Here is a 24,331-nt window from a genome sequence, read left to right as displayed (position 1 = left end):
CAAATTATTGGTGATACATATGTCCTAAATGTTTCCATCTATATTACTCCCTTCGTTTCAAAAAGAATGACTTGTTTTCCTTTTTAGTCCATTTAAAAAAGAATGTCCCCTTTCCTTTTTTGGCAATGCTTTAATTTCAACTTTCCACATGACATGTTTATGACCATAAGATTAAAAGACATTTTGATACATTTAACACTACTTTAATTTAAGGCCACAAGATTCAAAAGTCTTCTTTATTTTCTTAAACTTTGTATCAAGTCAAAGTAAGTCATTCTTTTTTAAACGGAGGAAGTATATGTTTTAATTCATTTATAAATGGGTGATACATTTAACATATGAATAAATGAATCATTTTTTCTATTGTGTTTTTTCTCATCACATAACAGATAATCTCTTTGAACTAGTGCAAACAATATTAATATGAATCACAGAACTTTCATAAACATTTAATATGAATCATATAAATTTCAAACTCACACTCTTTAAATATGAATTGGAAATTTCAAAACTTCAACTTATATGTCAAACATGCTAAATGTAACATATATATATATATATATATATATATATATATATATATATATATATATATATATAATTTTGAAGAAAAAAAATCATAGAAATAATACAACCAAATGTATCACACATATTTCAAATATATCACATAGTAATCATCCGCCGCCAAATAATAATTCAGATTTCAGATGTATCACGTATTCAAATAATAATTCTTCTTCTCCTCTTCTTCATTCACTTCCGTCGACGACGTCATACTTGTATGCACAAGGGCAAAGAACTGTGCATTAACCCTAAATTATTCTCTAAATTCAAAGTCAGAAACAAATCCTAACCGAGTTCCGATGGGGCAATTTGGCCGCCGTTGTCGATGTCGAACAAAGTGAATGCTTCCATCATTGAGGATATTTGATGTTGCTCAGATCTTTCCCATTGCTCCGATGATTTTTCTCTCTAGTTGCTTTTCTCCTTCACTCCTCAAATGAATTTGGAGATTCAAATTTTTGTTTAAATTTGAAAGTTGATTGGGGTATTGTTGATTTTGTGAATCTCATTAATTCATTGTGTAACTGATTGTGCATGATTTGCTCCACAGAATAAAAGAGAATTGGTTACTTCCTTAAATAAATATCTAGCCAGTTTTAAATGTATCACTTTTATATATAGCACGTTAAAACAGATGTATCACAATTTTAAAAAATCGGGATATGATGTAATTAACCAAATAGTTGAGATAAAATGTAATACAATACATAATCATTCAGGAATTTATGTAAATTACCCATTTTCTTTCTTCATAGCCCCCACCCCCACCCCCACCCCCAAAAAAGAATAAAATCCAAGCTGTTCAAATGTACTCCTTAAAATAGCTAGTAAGTCTCTTTCAATGGCAAATGTCACCAACAATTATACACCAAGCAGTAATCAACGAATGAATGTTACTTTTTGTGGACTTCAGAGAAAATAATTGTTCAAGTTCAGACGCGGAGTGATAAAACAGCTCAGGTATTGGGGAAAACTTGAAGTACACCCACTGTTTACACTGTTCTAGACTTGCCAATCTTGGCTAGCTTGTTTTCCTTGCTCTAATCCCTTCTCGTATCTACAACTTTGCATCATATGAATTGGTACACTGATGCGAGAATGCACATTCAATCATGATTTATTGATAAACATGTAAAAGACACGTAATATCTATTTACAGGCTTGCTGTAAAAATTGGGTAAGATTTTATCTTTGGAGCACTATCTATTTATCTTGCATGCGAAGTTAGAAGAGAACTAATCACGATTGGTAATATATATGAACTCAGGCTTACATCCAATGTGTATAAGATGTCATTGACATACCCTTTCTGTTCAGGGGAAAAAATGATTTTCTCTGCAGATATAGAATATGCTTCTTTCCCTCATTCTTTCTCTGCAGATAAGTAGATTTTTCTTCCATCTGAATTCATTTTAAGTGGCCTATGGTGTGAATGGAAAAGGGAGTGATTTGCTCCACTTCAGCCTAATTGCAGGCTAATGAGGAGTTTTCTCGAATTGAATTAGCTAGAAAACTTGACTTTCAATACTTTGTGGAAGTGTACGTTTAACCCCCACCACTTCCCGTTTTCCAATTCTTCTGCTCCTGAGGACCACCTCAAAAGGCATAACGGTAGATTGCATCAGCTGCTCCATTATCATCATTGCTGGCACCAATCACATTTGCAACCGCTTTTGCCTTCTCTGATCCATTGCTGAGAGCAACACCAAGGGAAGCTAACTCAAGCATCTCCACATCATTCTCCCCGTCACCAATGGCCATTATCTGAAAGCAAAAGTGGAAAGAGAGTTGGAGAAACACTATAACTAGACTAAAAAACTTTAGACCGTGCATGCTCATATAGATCTAAAAATGGTTTGGATATAATTAGATTGATATAGTTTCATCATATCTCTGTGTCCAGCTTGAACTAGTCAGGCAAAAATACAATGGAAAAATCAACCCGTTCCGCCAAGGCATGACCCCATTAATTTAAGGTAAAACACAGCGCCAGCCCCCTAAACTTGGCACAAACTTTCACTTTGGCACCTAAAGTGGACGTCGTTCATTTTAAGCACCTCAACTCGCGTCCCGGTGTGTAATTTTGACACCTTTGCACAGTTGGCAAGTCGTGTGTATTTCACTTATTGAAGGCGCGTAGAAGGCCTTTTTCGGCCGATTTGGAGTCCAGGTTGGCCAAGGCCCACAACAGTATATTAACTCGCCCCCAAGGCCCACAACAGTATATTAACTCGCCCCCATTAATTTATATCTTCTTCCTCATTTTTAGCCACTATTTTTCCCAATCCTAAGCTTATTTAATGGTGAAAATTGTTTAGAGAGATTTAAGAATTGGATACGCATCTCTTCGTAGATATAATTTGATCTTAAATTTTGTACAAATGAAATCACATCCCTTGCTCGTAATATCAAATCTCTATAAATTCAACTTGTTTTTTTTTGATTAGTGAAATGGAATTTCAAGCTTAAAAAAAAGAGGGAGTTTCCAGCTTTCCTCCTTCTGTTTTAGATTTAAAAAAGAAAACCATAATCATATTTTACAATTGAAAACGTGCAGGGGGGTGGGTGGGGTTGGTGTTGCAGCAGATGATTTTGGGGGCGCCATATATCATTTATTCATTGACAATTTTTTTATTTTACACAAATTAATTATTCAAAAATTATTTTGGGGAAAAAGGACAAATGTCCTCATATTATTCATCACTTTACACGTCATTAGTGAGTGATACATACATCATATATTTTTGCTGACGGTGCAAAAAGTGTGAAAATGACACATCGAGACACTAGTTGAGGCGCTTAAAATAAACAGCATCCACTTTAGGTGCCAAAGTGAGAGTCTGCGCCAAGTTTAGGGAGCTGGCGATGTGTTTGACCTTACTTTAAGGCTGTAGAGCAAGAAAATGTTTTACTTTATATAAACATCATAAAGCGCCACACTCCAAAGGCAGCATTCAAAGTTCATGGATCCTACTGCACGTTCAACTTAATATACAACAATAATTGGGTTCATAGTCATATTTAGGGCTGGCAATTTGTCCATATTCAAAAAATCAGTACATTTAGCCCATATATAATAAGTTGGATCACTCATATTTTAGGTGGGTAAATATGGACTTAGATTTTTCTAAAAGCCCATAAAATTATTGGGTAAAATATGGGTCCCCATATAGAGACCCAGTTGCCGGGTCATTCTCAGACCAAATAGCGTCGATTTCTCACAACTTGGGGATTGTTTCTCGTTCAGGGAAAAAATTCTTGAAATCCTTTCTCGCCAATCGCCATTAAACATAGACAACAACAATCAATAGTTAAACAACGCCTTTCTCAATATTGCTAATTTTAAACAAAACTGTTGTTCTACTTTCAAAAGTTCAAACTTCCAGACCCTAAATCACAAAACAGTCGGAGTGATTTAGTGAATCTCTGTAAGAAGGAAACTACAAGCGCAACACTGTCTTCAATTATTCATCCAACTGAAGGTATTTTTCTCTTTTTCTTACTATTTTTTTAATTTTAGTTTGCTCATATTGCTAATTTTAAACAAAAAAAAAAATTAAAGGAAGAAAACGCAGCAGATGGATCATGGATATCATAAAATATCCATATGAAACTCCTAATTTGTACCCTTTTTAAAATTATGTTTCTTTAACAGAGATTTCGATAAGAGGACAATGAGGAATCTTGTGAAGTTAGTTCGTCTATCCCAAGAAAACGAGTTAAAAGAAGCACTTCAATTGTTTGGAATACTTTTATGAGATTGCCTCGTGTTAGCGACAATGAAAGGTTAAAATGTCAAGTTTGTAAGGAAACATTTGTAGCAGATTCTGGCACTACAAATATGAAACGTCACATGGCTAAGCACTTGGATGATAGACAAGATCTGATTTGTGCGTCTATTGATCAAGTAGTTTATCGCAAGAAGGTGTCTGCTGCTATTCTAAAGCATAATTATCCTTTTAGCTTTGTTGAACATCAAGAAAACAGAAAGATTCATTTGTACTTAAATCCAACTGTCAAAACCATTTCGAGAAATACCGCAAAGGCTGATATTTTGAAACTGTATGATAGGGAAAAAGAACTTTTAAAGTGTGAGCTTCCCATGATTCCTAGTAGAGTTTGTCTGACTTCAAACATGTGGACTTCTGTGGCATCAAATGACTACATGTGTTTAACCGCTCATTATGTTGACTTGAATTGGAATCTTCAAAAAAGAGTGTTAATTTTACGTCCTGTTCCGCCCCCACATTCTAGCGCAATTTTGGATCCTTCACTAATCGAATTCATTAAGGAGTGGGGCATTGAAAAGAAAATTCTTACTCTTACTTTGGATAATGCTAGTTGCAATAAAAGTGTGGTAGATCATTTAAAAAGGTAAGTTTGCAAATGGTTTCATCAGCTTATGCGTAGATTGCAAATGGTTTCATCAGCGGTTATTTTCTCATTATAAAATACTTAAAAACCGAAGAAGGTAAGTTTTTTTTTCTGAATATGTCAAAAAAGATATGGAACCAGTCAATTTATTGGATAAGTAATATAACAGTCATACACTGTCTAGTGTCTACAGATCTTCAAAATTCCCCTGATCTGAACTTATATTTGTTGATATCAATGTCTTCTGAAGCTGATATGCAGTTAAAAGATTTTTAAATTGAATGTTTTTTGTATATTCAAGATTGAAACTTCTAAACTCCAGTAAGTTAGCAGAGAGTGAGACCAAAGATTCAAATACCATCCTTATTGCATAAGTACCATCATATTACACGTGATCATCTTGATTTAGGGTCTGGCAGTTCGAATAGGAAAGAAGTTAGACTCTTTCTTGGGTAGGAATTATATTTCACTTCCTCTTCTTCTGTCTTTTTGTTCAGGGAAGGATTTAACATTCTGGATATTTGATCTTTCTGTCGGTGTTTCCTCCGAATGATCCATACCAGGTGTGCAAGAACTTCACTGCCCCTCGAAAGGAATTTACTTTTGGAACTTCACGTCCTTCGCTTTCGATCAGTTTGTACACCATGGAGGTCTTCAATTCAGCCTTTCAAAACCACACCCTTTGAAATCCCCTTTCCTTTAGACCTCCCTGATCCTTCAAAGAGGAAGCCTGGTTATTATCTCATCGAAAGTGCTGTTTATATGTTTCATCCAGTTGATGTCGCTTCAATTGATTCGCCTTGTAAAGGATGGTTGGTGAAGTTTATAAAAACAGCAGATGGAAAAGTGAGGGTTTTGAATCCATTGACTGGTAGACTTATCAAGGATTTACCTGATCATATGCCTAAGGTGTTGAATTTACTAGATTTTCGCGTTTCACAGGTTTGCAAATCTTATCACGTCCAGTACTATAATCCTTCAAGGCCTTCGTTAGGTGATTATGATGTAGCCTATGTTAGGAAAGTTTTGCTTCTTAACAACCGTAATGCAGGGAGTGAGGAATAGGTTTTCGTTAATGGCGATTGACCGTTATGGTTTGTTACGTTATTTGAAGTCTGGGGATGAGAAGTGGATTAGGTTGAAACATGCTAGTTCCTACATTGATGATATCGGTGTTTATAAGGGGAATTTTTATGCTGTTGATCGATATGGTGAGACTGAAATTTGATTCCTCGTTTAATGAGATGATGGTAGCTTCCAGATTATCCGATGGTGATAGGAGGAAGAAACTACTGGTGGAATCAGGAGGGCGGTTGTTTTTGGTTGATAGTAGTTCATATTACTGTAAGATTTCAAGTTCGTGGTTTTCTTTTGTTATGAATTATTTTCACGGGAGTTAACTATTTAACCTTTTCTTGTAGTTTAACGATGGTGTTTAATGAAAATATAACGCAGTTCTCATCCTGTTTATTTGTTATTTAGCCAAAATATGTGCAAGACTTGCAGTGACTGCACTGCACTACAAGTTTGGTTATTGCAGTGAGTAGTGACATTATAGTTGTTGTATATGTTGTTTTTTTGGAAAATCTGCATGCAATTTATATTTTTTTGGTGAAGTGTTGGTAATCAAGATTGAAACTTCTAGTTATGCATTGATGAAAGTTTTCTCTTTTGATGGATATCAACTTATGATGCCATATTGGGCTATAAACAACTCATTCACTGTGTGTATCTTCTTTCTTTATTTCTGTGTGAGTCTGAATGTTACGGAATTCATTTTGATGATAAGTTGGTGATTCTTGATGATACGGGTTAGACTGATGGTGAAGTTACACTGCGGATACTGGATATTGCTGGTTCTTGGAAAATCTTAATCATGATTTCAGAGTTTTAATTAATTGAGATGTAGATTCTTTGAGTTTGTAGAATTGAACAAAGTAGTTTTGTGCTCTTTTCTTTCCCTGGAATGTAATTGAAGGCAGTCTACATCTTTTAGTTTACAATGCGATCCAATTCGTGTTTTGGTATTTCATTCACTTTTAAACTTAAAGATTGCCTTCAGATGCAGCAGGCTAATACATGTTTCCTACTATTAAAATTAATGCTTGTCTTTTAGTCTACATCTGTTAATGCTTGTCTTCAGATGCAGCAGGATGAGGTGTCCATTATGCATCAAATTCTACTTATTTGAAGCATCATAGCAATGACATTGCATTTGCATTTATCATGGAAAGTCTAAATGAAAAATGTGGGTTGGAACCATTTTTACCCAATCCATTTTTGACCAAACCCATATTCACCCATATTTATATGGGCGGATTGCAATCCAAACCATTTTTACTCGATCCATATTTAAGCCGTCCAAATCCAATCCAATCCGCCCGTTTGCCACCCCTAATCATATTTTAAGATATTTAGTGAGTTTCTTAATGCATATACATGGTTTGAGTTGAAGATATTGGGTTCACGTAAACCCATAGTTAACATTGGTGATCCGTCCTTGCTCCACACTATCAATCAAAACATAGGTGTTCCACAAAGCTAGGAGAAAAACATAAACAGACCTTCCAATAAAAAATGTTCTGTGATATTGAGAGGTTTGACAATATAGATATATCCTGCTCACTCCATATAGTTTTTTGTGTGTGTGTGCGCGCGCACGTGCGCGTGGGGGTAATCGTGGTGTCCGGGCCAGCTTATCATCGCGAGATTTGCACTATATCCAGTGAAATAACAAGCTTAAACCAGAGGAACACCAAATTTTCAAAAAATTCTAATGTGACATTCAGAGTTGCAACAACTATAGGGGTATCAAATTGTTGAGTCACACTATGAAGGTTTGGGAAAAGGTGGTAGAGTCGAGGTTGAGGAGGATTGTGACTATTTCCGAGAATCAGTTCGAATTCAATATCACGTCGCTTGACTACTAAGGCCATTCATCTCGTGAGGAGATTAGTGGAGCAATATAGAGAGAGAGGAAAAAGAAATTACATATAGTGTTCATCGATCTACAGAAGGTGTACGACAAAGTCCTCAGAGAGGTTCTTTGGAGGTGCTTGAAGGCTAAAGGTGTCCCTGTGACGCGTACACTAGGTCGATTAAGGACATGTAAAATGAAGAGAAGACTCGTGTGAGTAAATTCTAAGCATTTTCCTGTTTTGAAGGGGTTGCACCAAAAATCGACTCTTAGTCCCTTTTTATTCGCCTTGGTGATGGATGTTTTGACGCAGCATGTTCAAGGGGAGGTGTCTTGGTGCATGTTATTTGTTGATGATGTAGTCCTGATTAACGAGACCCCGGAAAGAGTTAATGATAAGTTAGAGGTTTGGAGACAAACCCTGGAGTCTTAACACATTTAGTTGAGCAAACTGACGAAATACTTGGAGTGCAAGTTCAGTAACTTGACGCATGAGGCAGACGTGGTGGTGAAGCTGGACTCCCAGGTCATTTAAAAAAGAGATAGTTTCAAATATCCTGGGTCTATGATACAGGGGAATAGAGAGATTGATGAGGATGTCACACACCGTATCAGTGTAGGGTAGATGAAATGGAGACTCGCTTCTGGAGTTTTGTGTGATAAGGTGTCTCCTAAATTTAAAGGAAAGTTCTACAGAGTGGCAATCCGACTAGCAATATTGTATGGAGCGGAGTGTTGGCCAATCAGGAACTCCCACATCCAAAAGTTGAACGTGGCAGAGATAGGATGTTGTGTTGGATGTGTGGTCTTATGAGGAGAGACATGGTTATAAATGAAATTATTCGAGAGAAAATGGGAGTGGCTTCGATGGAAGACAAGATGCGAGAAGTGAGGTTAAGATGGTTCGGACATGTGATGAGGAGCGACATGAATGCCCCAGTATGGAGGTGTGAGAGGTTGGCTATGAATGGTTTTAGGCGAGGTAAAAGTAGGCCGAAGAAGTAGTGGTGGGAGGTAATTAGGCATGACATGGAGAAGCTACAACTTACCGAGAACATGACACTAGTTCGGAAGGTGTGGAAGATGCAAATTATGATAGAAGGTTAGTAGGTGAGAGTGCATCCTTGCTAGTCGGTAGAGATGCTTTACTTGTAGCAGTGCCAGTAGTCATAGTGCTTTGCGTGTGACTTGTAGTTTCTTGTTCGTGGTGTTTTGGTGATGTTTGTGATTTCAGATAGATAGTTTATAGTCCTTCTCTGTAGGTGTCTTATTTTCGTTACTTTGTGTGTTCGTCCATCTTGTTTTTTGCTTTTATTAGGTCTTTTCGTACCTTTTTTGCCCCGAGCCGAGAGTCTATAGGAAACAGCCTCTATACGTAGTGGTTTGGACTTCGTACAATTTACCCTCCCATACCTCACTGTGTGGGAATACACTGGATGCTAATGTTGTTATTGTTCTAATGTGTTAAGCTTAGATACTTTTTACTAAGTCTATGATTTCGGAGTTCCATCCTCACATTTAACCGTTGTGATATTAACTTTATATCAGACAGAAAAAATATATACATATGACTTACATGTATACAGCTATGCCCCCTAAAACTTAACAAGCTCAAAATACTATTTTTTTTTTTTAAATGAAAGTTATTAGCACACACAACCCATTTGTCCAGATATGTGAGGTAGATTTTTTTCTGGTATTCTATTGTTACAAATTTCTTGGGTTAAAATCCCATTAAAGGTAACTTCTTCAGCACATGTGTATCACAGAAAATATGTTTCAGAACGAAAACGATGACACAAGATTTATGCTGAGAAAAGGATCCCAAGGCAAGTTAACAGTACTAATTCTTACAAAAAAGGATTCCAAGGCAACTTAAGTTTACTATGATGATTTTTTTTGGTTAAACCATGATGATTAAATGCTAAGAAGTCACAAATAGGGAAGATAAATATTAGGGAAAAGCATCAAATTTACCCCCTCTACTTTTGAAAATTAGTTAAATATACCCTTTATCATAATTTGGGGTCAAATTTATACTTTGGGGCCAAATTTACCCCTCTATTTTGGAAAATTGGCTAAATATACCCTTCGTCATACTTAAGGGTCAAATTTACCCTCGATGTCATACTTTGGGACCAAATTAATCCTCGTAGTTAAAAAACTTTTCACTACTCTTTCTTTAACACAAAAGCCCAAATCAACGTTGAATGACTCATTTTTTAAAATAAAATACACCCTAATTTAACCTGCCCAATCCAATCCACAAAAAAATACACAAATAAATATACCCATCCCTCAATTTTGTTGGTCGAATTTTTCAATAAATAAATATACTTCTCTTTCAACATGCAGCGATGGTAGGTTGTATACAAATGAACAATAGGTAAAATGAAATGGGATAACACAGAAGCATGAAACTAGAGAAAACGTATATTACAAACTCAGTTATTGTTCCAGTTATGTTCAAATTTCAAAATTTAGTATGCAATTCTATGTGCATTTAGATTCTAGAATCAGTGGATAAGTTTTCTGAGCAAATGACATGATGAAAAATTTGTGTAAATCCAAATTGTATATAAAGACTTAAGAATGAATAGATGTCACGATTGACACATAAGGAGACATCTTAACCCAATCATCTGGAGAAATATCCAGTGAGCCTAATCTGTTGTAGTTGACCGCTAACTGTCAATTTTCATAAGCTTTGCACAGATACGGATCCATGAACTGAGGGAGGGTTATATTTATTTGTGTTTGCACTTGATACAGATCCAGTTTTCATAAGCTATGCACTGATTAATATTCAGTGGCTTAATCCCGTGGGAAAATTTGATCAACGGAACTGAGGAGGTATATTTGTTTGTCTCTTTTGTGGCTCAAGTCGAGTCGGTGAGTCAGATTAGGGTGTATTTTATTTTTAAAAAATGGGGCATTTAACGCTAATTTGGGCTTTTCCACTAAATAAAGGGTACATGTGAAAGTTTCTTAACAACGAGGATAAATTTGACCCCAAAGTATTGACATCGAGGTAAATTTGCCCCCACAATATGACGAAGGATATATTTCGCCAATTTTCCGAAGTAGAGGGGTAAATTTGACCTCAAAGTAGGATAACATGTATATTTAGCCAATTTTCCAAAATAGAGGGGTAAATTTGACCCTTTTCCTAAATAATAATACGTGTGACAATAATTTTTATTTGGATTAACAACTTCTGTTGAACTGTTATGAGATGTTTATAAAAGACTATGGAAAAGATTCAATAGGACTCACCTCCTTAGGACTAACACCCAAATGATCAAGAAGTATTTTTACTCCACTGCCCTTAGAAGTGCCAGGAGGAACAATTTCAAGAATGTCCGATTGAGCTTGGACAACAGAGGCATTATCTCCAATTGCCTCCACCCAGTGCGGTCTCAATGTAGTACTTACTCCCTCCACAGTATCTAAGAAGATCACCTTCTGCAAATTGACAATGAAGTATTACTTACAACCAAACCAAGAATTTGGATGATCAATGAAAAAAAAAATCCCCTGCCAACTGCAGATGAAAAACTTGGAATTTAAACAAGCAAATAAAAGCACAGAGGAAACCAAAAGTGAAATTTACGCATAAACAGAAGAAATGTGAAAAAAGATTAAAAACACAATAGAAAGAAAGTAAAAAAGGTCGATAGAACTGTTTGCCGTTTAACTTGGACCTCCGTTTCTCTTTGCATGCTATCCCTACGAAGGGAGGAATCAGTTCCCCTCCCTACAGATGGAGTGTATACCATGTGTTTACTCAAAGCGCCACCACTAAAAAAAGAAAAAAAAAAAAGCCGCGCCCTCCCACAACCTCCACTGTTCGGACTCTTCAAAAATGTCAATGTGTGTGTGTCGGATTTTTCAAAACTGGTGTATTTTTGGAGAATCCGACATGGATGAGGCATCAAAAGTGAAGAGTCCGTGCAACTTAGGCATCAACACCCCATCAAGGAAAAAGAAAACTAAAAAGATCATACAATGATGCAATTGTCCCTTTTTGCCTGGATGTTGAAGACACAAAATAACCATGAACATGAGAATGTCAAAAGGATAACAACCTAGATATCCGACACACTAGCAAACTGTATGTCTGCTTCTTCACTTCCAAGCGACCCTCAATATAGTAGTTAAGTCTCTCTTTAGATCGTCTTTTATTTCTAATCTTCCCGAGTTCTATCTCACTACCTTATCTTACTTCCTGTGATTATCAGTGTTGTCAAAGGCACGCTTAACCCCGAAACAAGGCTCAAAATGTGTTGTGAGCTTCGCCTCACTTAATGTGCACTTCAGTGTCGTCATCAAGGCTCTAAGACATACTTTCCCTTGCCTATGAGTCTCTTCTGAAGAGACACACTAAACTATTGATATCTAACTTTATCGTATTTTTAAGAAAAAAATTTGTTCATATATTTGTCATTCATGTTTAATTAGTGTTGGACTAAACATATATATGTGTTCTTTTTCCCCCTTTGCGCCTTTTTTCGTTAAAGCCAGCGCTTAGTGCTTAAAGGTCCATCAGACCTTAGGCACTTTTGCCCTTTTCACTTTTGATAACACTGGTGATTGCTAAAAAAGGCAGCCCGGAGCACTAAAGCTCCCGCTGTGCGAAAGGTCACATGAAGGCAACTTTACCAATTACTCCAAGGCTCCCCTTCAACACTGGTGATTACTATAATATGTTAATTATCAACTTCAAAATCAATAAGGAAAAAGATTGTTTTTGAAAAAAACTAAGCTCAACTTGCATTAGTAAACAAAAACCATGAATGGACTATTTCAAACCTATGGAGTGGAATTTGACGCCTAGACAAACTTGGGTAGGGTAGGAGAGGCTTCACCTCCATAACATGGAAATGTGCATACAAGAAAGATGAAAGCCGCCCCCACCCAAAACCAAAATTTAAAAAGTCTATTGTCGAATTTAACCAACTACCGAATTGTGCAGTGCCACCAGCTTGAAAAATAAGGACTCTTCAAGCAAATTTGGATGCCTTTTTCCTTTCCGCTTAAATGTGTAGTACTAGTGCGAAGTGCAACTGCCTCTTAATAATGAATGGCATATGTTCAAGAAACATTGTAACCCTACACAATTAATCTTCTATACCCTTCAATACTTGGAAAGTACTATTCAGATGCTTAGCAGCTACAGCCAGCTAGCTACCTGTATGTCTGTCCCTGTCAATAGTTGCTCGACTGAAGGAATAATCTCGGCCTGGCAAAATAGATTAGATATGAAGCATTCAGCAACACATCCAAATGCATGTATAGTGTGTAGCAAAATATAGACTATTAATAAGTATGGTACCTTTGGCTCATTATATATGGTATGAAGTGAATCCACAAGAGGGTGATGAAACAATGTTAAAATCCGATTCTCACTAAATGCAGCAAGAGGAACTTTATGCTCAAGAGAGTAGAGACATGCCTGTAAATTGACAAGTAATTTAATATCATGAGTTGGTGTGAGATATAATGGTGCATAGGTTACAAATAGTACTTCCTCTTTTCACTTTTACTTGTCCAGTAGTCGAAAAATGGATTTTCACTTTTACTTGTCACTTTTAACATATAAAGAAAAGACAATCATTTTTTCTTGTTTTACCCTCAACATTAATTACGTATTCCCCAAATCATTTCCCAAGACTTAATACTATACATCAATTAATATGAGGATTATAGTAAAATACTCATTTTAACCACTATTTCTTAAGGGGCGTGCAAAGTCCGAAGTAGACAAGTAAAAGTGAACAGTGGGAGTGATACCTCAGACCCCTGAACTTGGCACCGTTTACGCGGTGTAGACTTAAACTATTTTTGGTCTTAATAACCTGCTATACTTAGCTAATATATAACCTTTAGAAATGTTGAAGTTACTTTCCATCAATAACACAAAAACAATGAGAAAATGAAATTCTTTTAAGAAAACATTCCTCTTAGGTATATTTGTTCAAACCTTAAAATAAACCCATCTTGCTTTTTCATTTTTATAAGTAAAGTGAATCTAGATACAAAAATCAGCACAAAGAGAATGCTTAACTTCAGAATAAAGGATTTGAACTCCTTTAACTAACATATCAGGATTAAACACAACGGTTGTGAAACCAGCGCCGTAATATGAAAATGATGTTGAGTTTTGAGTTATATCCAGAAGATGAGTTTCATGATGTTGAAATGGATATGTGTACATATAACTTTACCTGAAATTACCACATCTAACAAAAGGTTCAAGCAATACAAATAGAAGATAAATGAGAAAAGGTCATCTAAGTTGGAATAATCATGTCATATGTTGACCTTGGTCCATAGGATTGATAGTATGTTCGTTCAAAGTGTTAAAATTACAGGGGAAGAAGTTTGTGTCCAATTTTGTACACATATAACTTTACCTGAAATTACCACATCTAACAAAAGGTTCAAGCAATACAAATAGAAGATAAATGAGAAAAGGTCATCTAAGTTGGAATAATCATGTCATATGTTGACCTTGGTCCATAGGATTGATAGTATGTTCGTTCGAAGTGTTAAAATTACAGGGGAAGAAGTTTGTGTCCAATTTTGCAAACTTACTAAAAAGAAAAAGCAATTCACAGACATCATTATATGGACCAGGTAGGCTTAAAATTCCAGGGGGAAGTTTTGTCTCAAAAAACTAAATCTCTTCAAATTCATGCAAACTTAGTAATGAACAAAAAATACACGGAAATCATATAACCAGACAAGAACAACTAGTTTTAAGATATAGTCATTGTCTGTACACTTTTTTTTTTTGATAAAGTGTTTTATAAATCACAGAGGCATCAAGGAGAAGCATAGTTACAAAAGAAGAGATATCAGCTCACTACACAGATAACAAAAACCTATCATAAGTCTAAAGAGCTGACAAATCCAAAGGTCCATCAAAGGACTAGAGAGCTAATAAAATCCAAAAAAGAATCTGAGTTGAAAGCAAGGGTAAGATTAACGCAGCTAAAGAGAGTAGTCAGGCATCTTGCCTTGAGGTCGGAGCTGGCAATTGCAATACCATCAAAACACCTTTGGTTTCTTTCCAACCATAAGCACCACAAAATGCAAGCAGGAATCATTATCCTTCTGATGGACTTCCCAACTTTCCAAATACTCCAACAGACAAAAAGTTCCCTGACAAAGCGAGGCATAGTCCATTGCAGACCAAAAAAGGAGAGGAACATATTCCACACTTCTGTAGCAACTGGACAGTGTAAGAACAGGTGCAATTACACAAGTAACATCTATTAGCTAAAAGAAACTTCCTTTTCATGAGATTGTCTAGAGTTAAACAAGCTCCTTGTAAGGTGAAGCAGCAGAAACAAGAAACTTTTGGTGGTAATTTCATTTTCCAGATGAGCTTCCAAGGCTATTGGTCAATCAGATCCTTGTTTGACCTCAGGAGCAGGTAACCTTCTTTGACAGAATAAGAACCATGCTTGTTGCTTCCCCACTTAAGTCTGTCACTTCTATGAGTGAGAACTGGACTGCTCTACAGACTCCCAATCAATTCTATCATGTCCTCAATTTCCCAGTCATTTAGGTGTCCCCTTAGATGCAACTTCCATGTGTTGTCCTCCCAGTTCTGAGCAAAATGATTGAATCTGGATTAGTCGTTATACGAAACAACCTAGGGAACGCATCCTTAAGAATGTTAGATCCGAGCCATTTGTCTTCCCAGAATAGAAGATGTGCTCCATTTCCCACTTTGAAAGAGGAGCTGAGGAAGAAATCATCCCACAATCTCCTGATACCTGTCCACAATCCAGACCCATAAGGAGCTACGACTGGGTTGGAGCCCAATGGCTAGTGCTACCATATTTGGCTATGATAATCTCCTTCCAAAGGCCAGCGTTATCTTGATTAAACCTCCAATGCCATTTCATTAACATACTTGTGTCGTGTATTGCTAAATCCTTTAACCCTAGACCACCTAGATGCTTTGGAAGTGTTACTTTGGCCCACTTGACTAAATGAAATTTGTGACTTCCACTATTACCTTCCCATAGAAAAGGCCACCTTAACTTGTCGAGTTGATCTTGAACCTTTGTTGGTATTCTGAACAAAGACGTGAAATAAGTCGGAATGCTATCAAGAACACTATTGATGATTGTTTACCACCAAGAGAAAGATATTGTTGTTGCCAGGAGACCAATCTTTTCTCAAACTTTTCGATGACCACATTCCAAATCTCTGCTGATCTGTGACTAGCACACCCAGGGGAAGTCCTAGATAGGTAGTGGGAAAAGTGCCAGTGCTACAGTACATACTGCTGGCCAGCATCTCAAGATCTGGAACCACATTGACAAGGTAGGTGATGCTTTTCGACATGTTAATGTGGAGCCCAGATAAAGCTTCAAAAATCATAAAGGTGAGGTTGAGATACCTCACTTGAGCCTCTTCAGCACCACAAAAAATAAGGGTGTCGTCAGCAAAAAGAAGATGAGAAACAGGGACCATAAGACCAGGGTTGTTACCCACTTCAAAGCCACCAATCCATTGCAATTGCTTTGTCTTTTCGAGCATCCTACTAAGACCCTCCATGGCCAGAATGAAAAGGAATGAAGTTAGTAGATCGCCTTGCCTTATCCCTCTCAAAGGGGAAAAGAATCCTGCAGGGCTTCTGTTGACTAGAACAGAATATTTAACTGTGGAGAAGCTATACTTGATCCAATGATCCACTTTTCTCCAAACCCCATTTGCCTCATAATAGAAATTAGGTATTACCAGTTGAGCTTGTCAAAAGCCTTCTCTATATCCAGCTCGAGTAAGAGACACGGGACACCACTTTTTTGCCTCCAATCCAATACTTCATTTGCTATAAGGGTTGCATCTATAATCTGTTTGCCTCTTATAAAAGCACTCTGATAACCCGAAACCAATCTCTCAATCACTTTTTTCAATCTTTCAGTTAGCACCTTTGACACCAACTTGTAGACACTACCGATAAGACTGATAGGTCTAAAGTCTTTAAGTTCTATAGCACCTTTCTTTTAGGGATAAGGGCGATAAAAGAAGCGTTGAAAGATTTAACCATGTGGCAATTGTTGTGAAAATGATGAAAGGTCCCCATCAGATCATGTTTAATAGTGACCCAACATTTCTGGTAGAAGGCCATTGTGAAGCCATCTGACCCGGGCTCTTGTCAGGGGCACATAAATTGAGAGCATGCAACACTTCCTCTTCTTCAAAAGGTTGTTCAAGAGTCACCCTATCATCTTGGTTTAGAAGCCCCAAGCCCTCAAAGGTTGTTGTAGGCCTCCAAGTTTCATCTTCTGTACATAACTTCTAGTAGAAGTCATGTACTACCTTTTTTATTTGCACATTGTCATCAATAATGATCTCCTCCACCTTCAACTTGTCAATACAATTGTATCTCCTACGAGAGTTACCAGCCCTTTGGAAGTATTTTGTATTTCTGTCCCCATCTTTCAAACACAGGCATCTTGATTTCTGTCTCCAAGATGTATCTTCAGCCTTAGCTAGCGGTTGAATCTCTATTTTTAATTCCAATAATTTGTTCTTTTCAGGTTGAGTCTGAAGCCTCCCTTCAGTGACCTGTTCAAGAATTAAAATCTCATCCAAAGCTTTGTTAGTTGTAGAAGAAACTTTGGCAAAACCTCCCTGTTCCATGTAACCAAATCCCTCTTCAAAGATTTCAACTTTTGAGGGGATGAAATCAGGAGAACCATTAACCACATAGCTTTGCCACCACTGTTTTACCAAGTCAGTAAATCCATCCTGTAGGAGCCACATATTCTCAAATTTAAAATAAGAGGGTTTGTTTGACCTGTCGCCACTCTCTAAAGAGATGGGTTTATGATCCGAAATAACCTTGGGGAGAGCCAATTGTTTCAAAGAGCCAAAAGTATCATTCCACTATGAAGAAATCAAGAATCTATCAATTCTAGAGGCTTGAAGTGAGTTTTCCCCCCGAACCAGGTATAGAATGCCCCTTGCAATGGTAAATCAACTAAGCCCACATCTTGAATGAATTCAAAGAAGCATTTCATGGCCCTGGATCTTCTCAAACAATTGAATCTTTCACTTTCAATCGATAGACATTAATATCTTCTCTGATGATCCAACTTCATTCCAAAGACCCCTTACACCGGCTAATTCATTCCAGCAGCCATCTCTTTCCTAGTTAGAGTGTGGCCCATAGACACCAGTAAACAGAATCTGAAAGCAATTTCAACACCTTCCATCATAGCCGACAAAGTATGTTGTCCCTGATGTACATCAATACAACTCCATTTTCTTTTACCCCATAATATAATTATTCCCCCTCCATTGCCACTGGCTTTTGGTTCAACCCATTTAACCCATCTAGAACCCCACAACTGTCTCGCTATCTCCACAGAACATCATTCAATCTTAGTTTCCTGTAAACATAAATTGTCAGGAAGTAGGCTTCTACTTCTGGATAAGGGAATTGATGGTGCTCCTCTTGCTCGTATCATTGAACCCCTTCACGTTCCAGCTAATGATCTTCGTTTTCATTCAGAGAAGGCTTTGACTTGCCTGCCCCTCTTGGATCCCTCACCTCTATCATGAGTAATAGTACAAACCATTTTCTTTGCCTCTATTTCTCCCTTCTTTTGCGGTTTCTTAGCCTCGCTACCTTAGATCAAAATGGGACACCAAAAGAATTGACTGCTGAGCCGTATGAGGTAAGAAATTCTCAAGTACGGTTCTAAGGGAAGGAATTGAACTACCTATTCCGGCCGGGGAGAACAGGCCATTCAACAGGGAGATTCTGAAATTGCAGAGGCTTGGTTTGATCAAGCCGCTGAGTATTCGAAACAAGCTATAGCGCTTACTCCCTCCCTTTCGTTGTTGTAGTTAAGATTGTCTTTTCTGCTCCACACGCAAAATCATATCGAGAATTTCATGCTCAAAACCTAAAGAGTTCAACCCAAAAGCCTTACATGCTTTACACATAGCAATTTTTGTCCACCGTGACATCTCAATTACGGTTGGAGTTTGAACAACTTGGTGCTTATCGTGATTATAACCATCCCATGTTAATTGCAAAGCATCAGGGGAAAAATCGAAACCCTAAGAAAAGGGCAAGTGAGATTCAGGGTATAAAGAAGGAAGAGTGAGAAGTAGAGTTGTCAATACGGGCCGGCCTAGCTCACATGGGCTTTGGAGTTTGACGGGCCAAAAAGGGGTTGGCCTATCAACATGACAGGCCAGAAAATAGCAAGCCCAACCCATCACACTGTAGGCTACGAGGCCCCACGGGTCAGTCCACTTTTTAAAATATATTATTTTTATATCTTAATTTAAATTTTAAATTGTTAATTATAAATATGTACAATATAATATTACATGAAGTTACTACTTGTTAATCAAGTCTCCAATTTGCAAAAAAATTCAAATGATTTGTGGAATTAAATGACTTTTGACACCAAATTCAAACCAAATAGAGAGTTGAAAAATAAACAAAACTGTTAATGAGTAATAATATAACTAGCTAAATAATAATATTAATCTATTTTTGTTTTAATTGATCACAATAAAACACAAAGAAATATCAATATTTAGTCCATTAAAAGTGAAAATGACCTCCTTAAAAAAAATTGTCATGGCACTTATGAGTTATAGCATGTTCAACATCGCCACATTATCTTCATCAAACATATTTGATTACTTAAAAAATTTAGTATTTTAATTATTTATATACTTTATAAACATATTTAATATTTAAATATATATGATGGTCCAAATAGACTTTGAGTTTGGACTCTTTTTATAATTCTTAGTACTCTATTCTATTTTTTAATTATTTTTTGTTTGGCCCACGGGCCAGTCCAGCCCATATTGCTCAAGCCCTACGGGCCAATAGGCTTATACGGGTCAGGCTAAAAAGCCTTGTTCTTAAACGAGTTGTAAAAATCGTAGCCCAACCCTATCAAATTACAGGTTGGGTCGAGCCGGCCCAACGGGCTTGGCGCATATTGATGGCTCTAGTGAGAAGTAAGGGATTCTATATATTCTACATGGTCTTCATCCGCCATGGAACCATTGGGATCAGCTTCGATAGAAGGTAGACTAGTCGTCGTTATTGGATCTGTGGAGCAATTTTTAGCTGGGCCTTTCCCTTTTATGGATAAAGTGGGGGTTTCCTAAACGAGTGATTGGGCAGGCCCTTTGGATTTCCACTCATGTAATTATGGCCTTGTCTTAACAAAAGGAGTTTTAATCCTTTTCTTTCTACTGGAATAATATAAGTGGTCCACTCTTGGCTGAAGTAGGGTTTGGGCCCGATTCTGCTGTTGGGCTGAAATAAAGGATGGTCCAACCCTATAAGATTTAAAATTTAGAAACCCTTGCTTGGCAGGCGTGAGATACACTGACTCAGTGGTCTTTGATTGTTGGTCAATAACCTGCTCGTCTAGCTCTTTCCTGGAGTGGGATTTTCGCAACATCGACAACTATAGAGATCTCAGAAACCCAATCCTCCACTTTTCGATTGATCTTTCTTGAAATCTCCTGGGTAGAGTCGGTGATGCAAATACGAGCCCAATAGAGGTGATTCCGCTTCTTCGTGTCTTCGTCAGTGTCCACATAACCACCACAAGTCATCGATAAATTTCATAGTTTTCTCCAACCAAGCATTCAAAGGAATTTCGAAAGCTCGAACCCATCGATAAGCAGACTTTGGTGTTGCAAGTTAAGTTTCGACCACCAGAGACCACCATTCAAGAGTGAGACTTCTTCCATTCCAAAACCATTCACCCATTTTCACCCTCTCCGCCTCCTGGCTTGATGGAAGTTCAAATAGAAATTGGTTGTGAAAGATGGGAGTGAACCTCAAACCTGTCGTTATCTTCCATCTGCTTAGGAACCATTTTTGAATAACCTCCAATTTTGGGCTTAAGTTGAAAGGGCCATTGAAGGTGCCCACAAGACAACAGGAAAGAAGCAGATTTATGGATTCAGGTTCGTCTTGATGCGCCAAATCCTGCCAACGCTGTTTGCATGCAGCATCCAAAAACGTCTTCCCCGAGTTAGTGAACCTTTGAAAAACTGGATTCGACGGCTTACCCAAGAATCTAAGAATTTGAAGCAATTAAGACCAGCCAAGATTAGAATCAACCTCCGGAATAATAGCACTTTTTGTGTCTCCCCTCCAAGTTTCAATTCGCAGAAAACGCCCATAAACATTGTAATTTTGATAAACTCTATGTAGATCATTCTGTTCCTTTCTTCCCCATCTCCTGTACAGGTTTCTAGAGCCTTGAGAAGCGAGAAGCCTGCTGTAGTGCATTGCATACCCATCTCAGGTTGCTTTTGTCAATTTTTATTTTGTTGGAAAAACGCCAACTGCTCCATCCACTGAATAAGAACCACCTAATATAGCCTTCACTAATATCCTTAATTTCAAAAGACTTATCAACTGAAAAGAAGAAACAACTCCCACCTATAATAAAGCAGAAAGAAAGAGAGAGAAGAGGGAGGAGAGAAATTTTCGGCTGTCGGAGTGATTACCGGAGAGAGAAACTAAGGCCCAGAAGGGTGCCCTCGAAATAGTTCCAATGTGTGTGTCCAGTCCTTCTATTTTAATAAACATTTATATACAACAACATATTCAGTGTAACCCCACAAGTGGGGTCTAGAGGGTAGAGCATACACAGACCTTCCCCTATCTCATAAAGATAGGTTGTTTCCGATATACCCTCGCCTCAAGTAAAGCATCTCCAAGCAATTTGAAAAAGAAAAAATAGAAAAGAAAGCGGTAAGAACAACCAAATATAGCATCATGGAAAACAATACGTAGCATACAGAGAAAGGACAATAAGAACGAACTAGTGCGATAATCGAAGAATAGAAACACAGATGATAACAACTATCAACGAGCAAGAATCTACGAGAATAGTGCTAATACTACTGGTAAAAGAGCAAGTACTGATACCACCACCTATCTCATACAGGAGAGCGAGAAAACTACCAACTAATCTTTTACACAAATCCGCGACCTCTAGACCTTCGTATCTTAGGTCATGTCCTCGGTAAGCTCAAGACACAATATATCATGTCTAATCACCTCTTCACCTCTACTTAGTAATTCTTTGGTCTGCCTTTACCACCACTGCCAACTTCTTATACCTCATCACCCTTCATGTCACATTTCTGCTATAGTACTTTGTGGTAGTGTTGCTATGTTATGTAAGTCTGGAAAGAGGTTTTCCAAGATACCTATTTCATGCCATTCCACTTTCCAAAACCTTATCTTTTCCCCATTGTTCACTTTGATTTTGGTCTTACTCTTAAGCGCGTTCCATAGAATTCTTTTGTCATTCACCCGTCCTCCTCCAAATATTTTGCTTCAATGACTTCCCCCACAGTTGTTCCTTGTCATTTGTATACTTCCAAAGCCACTTCATTCTAAGAGTCTTATTCTGATTATTCAAGCTCTTTATCTCCTAATATTTTGCTTCAATGACTTCCCCCACAGTTGTTCCTTGTCATTTGTATACTTCCAAAGCCACTTCATTCTAAGAGTCTTATTCTGATTATTCAAGCTCTTTATCCCTAAAGCCCCCCCCCCCCCCAATATCTCTTTTCTACAATCACCTCCTTCCATTTAACTAGATTATATCCTTTTCTTTATTTGTTTCCCTTCTATAGAAACTTCCTTCCAGCTCTGTCCAATTGATAATTCTTGCAGGCGTTGGAAATAGGAACATCATGTAAATTGGATTGGAATCTAGCACACTGTTTCTTCTAACATTTTTCAATCATTGTATTCTTTGGATTTAGCTCCTAAAGGCATCCCTAAGTATGTGATTGGAAGTGTTCCCACTTGTCCACCCAGTATTGTATTTAAAGCCTCCATGTAAGCAATATCATCATCAACAACATACCTAAAGTATTTCCACAAAGTGGCAAAATAGGGTCTGGGGAGGGTAAAGTGTGGTCCATTCCATACCACTACCTCAGATGAAGTAAAGAGGTTATTTCCAACAGATCCCCGGCTCAGGGCAAATAACAATATAACAAACATAAAACAAACAATAAAATAGGAGAACACACCACTAGAAAATTTAAAAAAAAAAAAACAAGACACCCACAAAGTAATACTATAAACTATCTATCCGAAATTACAAACATCACTAAAACACCACGCACAAGACACACTCATAACACTACACTACAGGCACAACTACAAACAAAGCACTCCTTCCTAATAATAAGGATGCACTCCAACTCACTAACCTTCCACCCAAACTCACGTCCTCTACACCATCCTATCAAGAGTCATGTCATCCGTAAGTTGTGACTGCTCCACGTCATGTCTAATCACTTCCTTCCAATAATTCTTCGGCGTACTTCTACCCTGCCTAAACCATGCATAACCGACCTCTCACACCACCATGGTTGGGCTTCGTGCACCTCCTTATCACATGCCCAAACCATCTCAACCTCACTTCACGTATCTTGCCTTCCACAAAAGTCACTCTCACCTTCTCTTGAATAATTTCATTTCTAACCCTATCTCTCCTAATAAGTCTACACATCCATCGCAGCATCCTCTTCTCCAACACCTTCAACTTTTAGATGTGGGAGTTCTTGACTGGCCAACACTCCACTCCATACAACATAGCCGATCGGACTGCCACTCTGTAGAACTTGCCTTTATGCTTAGAAGGCACCTTCCTAACACACAAGACTCCCGAAGCGAGCCTCTGTTTCAACCACCTCTGCACCAATACGGTGCGTGACATGCTCATTAATCTCTCCATTTCCCTTAATCATAGACCCAAAATACTTGAAACTATCTCTCTTTCGAATGGCCTGAAATCCAGCTTTACTACCACGTCAACTCATGTGTCAAATCATTGAACTTGCACTCAAGGATCTGTCTCCAAACATATCATTAACTCCTCCCTGGGTCTCGTTATTAGAATTATATCTCACCAAATAACATATACTAAGACACCTCCCTTGAATATGCCGCGTCAATACATCCATCACCAAGGTAAATAAAAACGGACTAAGAGTCGATCCCTAGTGCAATCCTATCAAAACAGGAAAGTGCTCCGAATCTCCTCCCACCATCCTCACACGTGTCTTCGCTCTATCGTACATGTCCTGAATCGACCTAGTGTACACCACGGCCACAGCTATAGTCTCCAAACACCTCCACAAAACCTCCCTAGGGACTTTGTCGTACGTTTCTTAAGATTGATGAATACAATTTACAAGTCCTTCCTCTCCCTATACTGCTCCACTAATCTCCTCACGAGGTAAATGGCCTCGATAGTCGAGCGACCTAGCATGAAACTGAACTGATTCTCAAAAATAGTCACGATCTTCCTCAACCTCAACTCTACCACCCTTTCCTAAACCTTCATAGTATGACTCAACAACTTGATACCCTTATAGTGTTGCAGCTCTAAATGTTCCACATGTTAGCTACATCATTTATCG

General features: G+C 37.7%; 1 protein-coding gene across 3 annotated transcripts in view; it reads right to left on the bottom strand.

Annotated features, from left to right (window-relative positions):
• Window positions 1-1,788: 1,788 nt before the first annotated feature.
• LOC107838906 (endoribonuclease YBEY, chloroplastic) overlaps window positions 1,789-24,331 on the bottom strand; it is a 42,584-nt gene continuing 20,041 nt past the window's right edge. The window contains exons 9-12 of one of the 3 annotated variants that reach the window (XM_016682163.2): window positions 13,191-13,310; window positions 13,047-13,097; window positions 11,132-11,320; window positions 1,789-2,328 (exon numbers count right to left, since the gene is read on the bottom strand). In XM_016682163.2, the coding sequence (XP_016537649.1) occupies window positions 2,161-2,328; window positions 11,132-11,320; window positions 13,047-13,097; window positions 13,191-13,310 (528 nt within the window). In that variant the 3' untranslated portion in view covers window positions 1,789-2,160. The remainder of the gene's footprint in view (window positions 2,329-11,131; window positions 11,321-13,046; window positions 13,098-13,190; window positions 13,311-24,331) is intronic. The other 2 variants (XM_047395746.1, XM_016682164.2) reach the window with 2 other exon arrangements.

This window comes from Capsicum annuum, chromosome 8, assembly GCF_002878395.1.
Source record: "Capsicum annuum cultivar UCD-10X-F1 chromosome 8, UCD10Xv1.1, whole genome shotgun sequence".
Taxonomy (NCBI): domain Eukaryota; kingdom Viridiplantae; phylum Streptophyta; class Magnoliopsida; order Solanales; family Solanaceae; genus Capsicum; species Capsicum annuum.
Note: the sequence above shows the minus strand (reverse complement) of the source record. Positions and strands in the feature narration are given on the sequence as shown.